This window comes from Zea mays, chromosome 6 (assembly GCF_902167145.1).
Source record: "Zea mays cultivar B73 chromosome 6, Zm-B73-REFERENCE-NAM-5.0, whole genome shotgun sequence".
Classification (NCBI taxonomy): Eukaryota; Viridiplantae; Streptophyta; class Magnoliopsida; order Poales; family Poaceae; genus Zea; species Zea mays.
Window position 1 is genome coordinate 178,865,170 of NC_050101.1, and position 7,314 is coordinate 178,872,483.

Genomic DNA, 7,314 nt, shown 5'->3' on the forward strand with positions numbered 1-7,314 from the left:
CCGATTCCCCCTAGGGCCGGCGATGTTTCAGACTTAGGATCCGAACTAGTATTTGGGTAGTTCGGGTTTGGATAACGAGTATCGAGTTTTTTTGTCTACCGCTTTTTGCATGTTACTTGAATGAAACTGTCTCAACCAAGATTTGTGGCATTTTGAAAACATAAATATGAAACCTACCGGTGTGAATGGCCTAAGCCTTAGGGTGTGTTTGGTTGAATGTACATGGAGGGATGGAAGAGGGTAGCCACAGTTTCAATAGTGTTTGGATGAGAGTCGCGTAGGGGCGAGGTGAACACCGGAGTAGTTTTTGGTGGCGGCGTGATCCAAAAAATCGAGTGAACGGTGTTACCTCCGCCTTATCCCACTTTAACCTCAAACCAAACACATCCTTACTAACTTAAGATTTATACAGTGAAGTACACGGGTACGTTTCTCAAGAAAATGGTAAATTGTAGAACAGGAGGAGCTATCTAGGGGTAATTTTGGTTGGTTGATTGCAAGACGGTTAGACATGGAAGCCAGGCCCACGTCGTAACTGTCTATCTGTCGGCCACTGCCGTCGTGCTTCCCGTCCGTTCCCGACTAATCATTGGCCCATCACAGACGGGAGGGCCCAGCCCAGATGCTTGCCTGCCTCTGGGGGTGTTTGGTTTCTAGGGACTAATGTTTAGTCCCTTCATTTTATTCCTTTTTAGTGTATAAATTGCTAAATATAGAAACTAAAATAAAGTTTTAGTTTCTATATTTGGCAATTTTGGAACTAAAATGGAATAAAATCTAGGGACTAAACATTAGTCCCTAGAAACCAAACACCCCATCTGTCTGGCTCAACGCCCAGACGTCACCACATGACGCCATGACATCATCATTTCTTTCACAAATCAATCATCACCCTCCCTTCCCCAAAAGATTTTGGAAGCACACGCCACTGCGAGGTGGGCCTCTTCCCGTCCCCGTCTCTGCCTGCCCAGCCAACAGCCATTCCTCTCCTCCAGTCCTCCTCGCATCACTCGACTCGACTCGACTCGCTCGCTCCACCGACCACCGTGCGCCCGCGGGCGGCGCGGCTTTGCTCCACTCCACTCGCGCCGGGGCGGTTTCCGTCGCCGCCAGGGCACCGCCCGTGACACCCTGATCTCCCTTCACCTACTCGTGGATTCGATCCCATCCAGCCCGTCCCGTCCCTCTCCCACCCTTTCCAGATCTGCCTGCGAGCCCCCGCCACGCACCCTCATGACCACCACTACCCCCCGACGCGCATCACGCGAGGGGAGCGTCACTACTGCTGCCGCCGCCAATGGCTCTCTGCCCTGACCGAGCCCATGGACGACCTCACCGTGGGGGGCCTCGCGCTCTTCGCCGCCGTCGCTGACTTCATAGACGACTCCGCTCCCGCGATGCCGCAGCCAGCGGCGGCCAGCACCGCGCACGAGCCCGAGCCCGAGCCCGGGAGCCCCTGCTCAGTCGCCAGCGACTGCAGCAGCGTCGCCACCGCCGACTTCGAGGGATTTGCCGACCTCGGCTCCGCGCTCGTGCTCGACGACCTCGTCTCCTCCGCCTCCACCTCCGCCAGCTCTGCCTCCGGGCCCAGGGCCGCCGCCGCCGCTCCCGCCAGGAGCGTCTTCGCGCTCGACTGCGTGCCGCGCTGGGGGCTCCAGTCCGTGTGCGGCCGCCGACCCGAGATGGAGGACGCCGCCCGCGTGCTGCCAACCTTCTTCCACGTCCCGCTCTGGATGCTCGCCGGCGACGCGCCCGTCGACGGCCTCGACCGGGCGTCCTTCCGCCTCCCCGCGCACTTCTTCGGCGTCTACGACGGACACGGCGGCCTCCAGGTTGCGCGCGCGATTCGATTCACCACCACCTGCGTAGCACTCGATTATTGCTCGAGCTCCCTGATCAATGAATCCCGCTGCTGCAGGTCGCCAACTACTGCCGGGAGAGAATCCACGAGGTACTGGCAGAGGAGCTCACCAAGGCAGAGGAGGCCGCGTCCGACGCTGACCTGGGTGGCCTCGACCCTAACACTCAGAAGCACTGGGAGAAGGCCTTTGTGGGCTGCTTCAGCCGTGTTGATGCAGAGGTGGGAGGAGACGCGGCGACCGAAGCCAAGCCTGTGGCTCCAGACACCGTGGGCTCAACAGCGGTGGTTGCGCTTGTCTGCTCATCGCATGTCATCGTTGCCAACTGTGGCGACTCGCGAGCGGTGCTCTGCCGGGGCAAGCAGCCTGTGGCGCTTTCCGTGGACCATAAAGTAAGCCATCATCTGTTCTCGGGGCAACACTTTTACTTGTTTCACTCATTCATTCTCTTTATTCTGCTGGGTTACTAGTTTGATTGTATGATGCATTGCTCATTTGCTGTTCTCGTTGTTTCAGCCAAACAGGGAAGATGAGTATGCAAGGATTGAGGCCCAGGGTGGCAAGGTCATCAATTGGAATGGCTATCGAGTCCTCGGTGTTCTCGCCATGTCCCGGTCAATTGGTACGTGTCCCTATCCTCTTCATGTCATGAGAGCAACGTTGGTTTATGATGCCATATACATCCACACAGTTTTTCAATTCCTGAAAAACTACAGACTGGTTAATCAGACTACTTACAGCAACGGTACAATATGTAGCTATCACCACTTGGAATGTTGTTGGCTGGTCCATTCTGTTCGTTGACAAATTATTATTGGCTATTTGATTTGTTGCAGTTTCGCTTTAGGGATGTATGCTTTAATTTTGGTAGTCAAAAAGGTTGCTAGTCCGTTATGGAAACCTAATGAGTTCAACTTTGATTGCGCCACTGGATGAAATGGTATGGACTTGTGTTGGATAACAAACAGTTGTGGTTTGGAATGTATCGCTAACTATGCAGCGCAGGCTTTAAGCCTCTTCCAGGCTTGTGATGGAATTATGCCATTGTGTGCATATCTTGACATTTGAACGTTTCTTTTCACCCACAGGAGTTCACAGATTCAATTAAGCTATTTATTACTTGGACCTGGACTGCTTGATCCTATGTTCTATAACCATGGATTCCTTGCAGTCACAGGAGAGCCTCAGTGTACTGTTTTGATGCCTTTGTTTCAGCGTTCCAATCCACTTCACTTAAAGTTGACTACAACCGATCCAAATAGACTTGTGGATGAAAAGGTTGCCATCAACCAACTGCTCTTATGACTGCTTGTTTCTCCCAACATCAGATAGAATGATAGACAAATGATAACGATGATGTAATTTTGATTGATTGCCAAAAGCAGGAGGTGACATTGTTGATCTATGTGCAGGGGACAGATACCTGAAGCCATATATTATCCCAGTCCCTGAGGTCACAATTGTCGCCCGTGCAAAAGATGATGAGTGCCTAATTATTGCAAGTGATGGCCTCTGGGATGTGATGTCAAACGAGGAGGTATGTGATGCTGCTCGCAAGCGCATACTGCTGTGGCACAAGAAGAATTCAGATGCCTCATCGTCAGCCCAAAGAAGCGGTGATTCGCCAGATGAAGCGGCTCAAGCAGCTGCTGAGTATTTATCGAAGCTGGCTCTCCATAAGGGGAGCAAGGACAACATAACCGTAATTGTAGTCGACCTCAAGTCACATAGGAAGATCAAGAGCAGAGCATAACCGTGGATTCGGTAAGACTTGGACAGTAGAAATGGTTGTTACTACACTAGGACGCTAGAAAGGTGGAGAAAAGGCTCCTGTTCAGTCTGCTGCACATGTACACTGGTTGGCCCAACACTAGTCTTTTTCCACAACCATATAGGCTGCCACGTTTGTTCAGGGACTCATACACAGATCTAATCTGGTTAGAAATTGGGCTGACGAAGTAAGGTAAATCTGAAATATATATATAACATACATATGTAGATTCCAAATAGCTATTACTGACTGGGTTTGGGGCATTGTTTCTGTTTCTAACAGGTAAAGGTACAATAGAAACCGCCAGCATTAAACTGTACCTGTGCTACTTGTGTTTTGGTATATTGATGTCTAGGAGTAGCAGATTAGCAGTGCAAAGAATACTACGATACCCCAAGTTGTTTCTGCAACAAATGTTATGTGCATGTATATCATAAAATAAGACCATCTGTAATATGAATTCAATTCTTGGCATCCGACGTTATTAATTCAGTTGATTGCCAACAGGATGGTTGTTTTGCTGCTGAGAATTACATCTCATTCGGTCTGATTTTGCCACTCAGCCACGCTGATAGCTATTGAACTTTGACAGTCTGACGAGATTTCGGAATCCAAGCTGCATCATCAGCTGTGTGTTGACGACCGACAGCATCAGTGCAGTCTTTTAATTATAGTCATTGGAGCTGCATCTTCACTTTCTAATTACTCAGTGCAGCCAAATAGGTTCTATGTTATACATATAGATTGCGTTATCTTTTTTTTTTTTCCTTTTAGCATTGTGTGTAGTCAACAAACTCCACACGTTTCTATAAGCTGCTTGTAATTTGTTTTTGTTTTTTTAATTTAAAAACTTAGGGAGGGGAGACGATGTTAGGCTATGGCCAGCACATAAGGTGGCAGTATCTATGTTTTATACTGTAGATAGCATTATAGCGTGGAGTTCAATATAGAAGATAAGATAGAAGCGCTCCCGGAGAATACGTGCCCTTAGGATGTACGTGTGCATATTAATGCGTATACAAATACATTACATGGACATACAAGTAAATATTTGTATATGTATTATGTTTGATTGCAGAAATAACAATAAAATGGTAAATCTATACCTCAATCTAGTGTCATGAAGGATAAGAGAACCGTCCCCCACCCCATAAACCCCGAGGCACCGAGCCTTAGGGTCAAGTGAGGCGGAGCTAGAGAGAGGGAGAGGGGGGTCGAGCGAACAGAAAAGAAGTCACTCGAGTGGATTTCTCATCTGGCCTAAAACTGACCTGTCATAAATGTCCGGTCGCATTAACTACGTCTGGCACCGAGAGACGGTGGGAGCGTCGGTTCGCCTCCCACTTATGACCTACGAGCCCCTCGGCCTGCGGTGCACTCATAACCCATCAAGCCTAAATCTGAGTACGCCAGCCATCTACAGAACCCGCAATACAACGAGACACGTCGAGACCTAGACTACGGAGGCCAAGGGTCAGCGCAACAGGGAGGCAGTAAGGATGGTGCTACGGCTTCACGCTGCCAATACCACCCGCCATAATGGACGCAGTTAGGGAAGCCCAAACAGTCGGGGCACAAGACAACAAGTAAGATTCACTGGGGTAGAACATATCGTTTTACCACGGGTCGGTAGCTCCTTCTATGAAAAGGAGCCGATAACCGATCCCCTTCTCAGTCTATAAAAGGAAGGGTTGGAGACGAACACAAAAGAGGACACACACGCAAGAGACACTCGATAACGCCAGAGGACGACGGAGGCCAGAACCAAGGAGCGAACCACTGCGACGTCCAAGACTTAGCAGAGAGCTCTAGTCCAGTAGTCCTTAGGTCTAGCCATGCATTTACTTAGGAGCACTTTTTCCCTCTCTCGCCCGCTTGTAACCCCTACTATAAGCATTGAGCAACGACGATGTCAGTAGCGCGAGCCACCGAAGACTGGATGTAGGAACGTTCTGCTCAAACCAGTATAAACCTTGCACCCACCGAACACATCATCCAGAACCCAGAACGCACACATACAAATTTACTTGTCAGAGCCAGGTTCTAAACCGACAGTTGACGCACCAGGTAGGGGCCTTGCGCTTTCTCGATGAACTCTCTAGGCACCAGATGGCCGGTCACAACGCCGATCAGACCCTCGAGATGGCGACCGTTTCGGGAACCTCGACTTCGTCCTCGATGGCGAAGGGGAAATGGTCAGGCCCCCAGAAGCCTGACCCCTTCTGCCTAGGAGTCTCGACATTGCCACGAGGGCCAGCGGCGGCCCCATATTGTTTGCACTCTCGGAGCGATCGTCCGCTTCAGGGGCCTCGACTTCATCATCAACGAAGAAGGCGAGATGGTCTGGGCGGCGCCCGCTCGGCCTCCTTCGCCCAAAAACCCTAACGCCACTACGAAAGCATTTGGCGGCCTTAGCCTTGCCCTGCAGGGGCAGGGTACAGGGCAAGGATTGTCCTTACCCTATGAGGACGACGATATAAGACGACATATTGCAATCCACATGGGGCCCAACCCCTCGTATGACGATATATGGGCCTTCTTCTCGTCCTACGCGGAGCTTTCCACGTTGTACGATGAGGAAAGGTTGCCCCACCCCGGCGGCTCTAACGGCAGCCATGGCGTGATTCCACCTCACCTGCGCCACGCCCCGAGGGTGATTACGGCTCTCTTAGCCCACGACCACCTACCTACTATCCGATGATCTAGAATTCATAGAGATGGTCGACGGTGGTGGGGACCTCGTCTTCAATGCAATTTGCTCGGACTCAGACCCTGTCTCTCCAACAAGCAGTGAGGGAGGGACCCCAACAATGGGGAGAACGAAGGATGCCGCCCCACAGGGGTAGGGTACGAGGCAAGGATCGTCCTTACCCTATGAGGCCGACAAGATAAGGCGACAGATTGCAATCCACATCGACCCAGCCCCTCATACGACGATCTGTGGGCTTTCTTCTCGTCCTACATAGAGCTTTCCACGATGTACGACGAGAAAAGGTTGCCCCGCCATGACGTCTCTAGCGGCAGCCAAGCGGCAGCCCTGGCATGATTCCACCTCATTGTGCCACGCTAGGGGGTGATCGCGGCTCACGTAGCCCACGACCACCTCCCTACTACCGACGATCTAGAGTTTGTAGGGATGGTCGACGGCAGCGAGGACCTCATCTTCGATGCACTCTGCTCGGATTCAGACTCGGACTCTACCTCTCCAATGAGCGGCGAGGGAGGTGCCCCCAACGACGAGGAGAACAAAAGACACACGACCATCGCAACCCCTGCCCTCCCGAAAGGACAGGTGCCACTGGCAGCACCAGTGAAATGGGCCGCCACACGCGGCAGGAGCCAGAGGGGCCATCAGGCGTGATGCCTCCGATGAGAGCCCATGGTAGTTTGCCGACAGGAGCGAGTCCACACCCTGTTTGTAATTCCTTGATGGTTATTAATAAAACATGTTTCAGAACTATTCTTGGGGTCGGACACAGGAAAAGGGGGCGAACGCCAACCTAGGCTCGGCCCAGTGCCAACCAACACGGATGTTCATAGAATTGAAGAAATGTCAAAAAAAGTTATATCCCTTAAACCATTACAAAGACACAAATTTTCCTTAACCCCTCGTGGGGGAGCGCAATCAAGCAGGGCGACTCCCAGTTTCCGAGCAAAGGGCTCCGCAGCTTTCACCATTTCGGC

General features: G+C 51.4%; 1 protein-coding gene across 4 annotated transcripts; it reads left to right on the top strand.

The window, feature by feature from the left end:
- The first annotated feature begins 867 nt into the window (after positions 1-867).
- Positions 868-4,157, top strand: LOC103630796 (protein phosphatase 2C 53). 4 transcript variants are annotated; one of them, XR_004850425.1, is made up of 6 exons: positions 868-1,832; positions 1,919-2,251; positions 2,376-2,481; positions 3,031-3,137; positions 3,272-3,822; positions 3,913-4,157. XR_004850425.1 is itself a non-coding variant. In XM_008651863.4 (5 exons), the coding sequence occupies exons 1-5, from the start codon at positions 1,323-1,325 to the stop codon at positions 3,284-3,286; spliced, it is 1,071 nt and encodes a 356-aa protein (XP_008650085.2). In that variant the 5' UTR covers positions 868-1,322; the 3' UTR covers positions 3,287-4,157. The 4 variants fall into 4 exon arrangements, 2 of the variants coding, with proteins under 2 accessions (XP_008650085.2, XP_008650084.2); XR_555236.4 differs by lacking the exon at positions 3,031-3,137; XM_008651863.4 differs by having other exon boundaries at positions 3,272-4,157.
- The last annotated feature ends 3,157 nt before the right edge of the window (positions 4,158-7,314 follow it).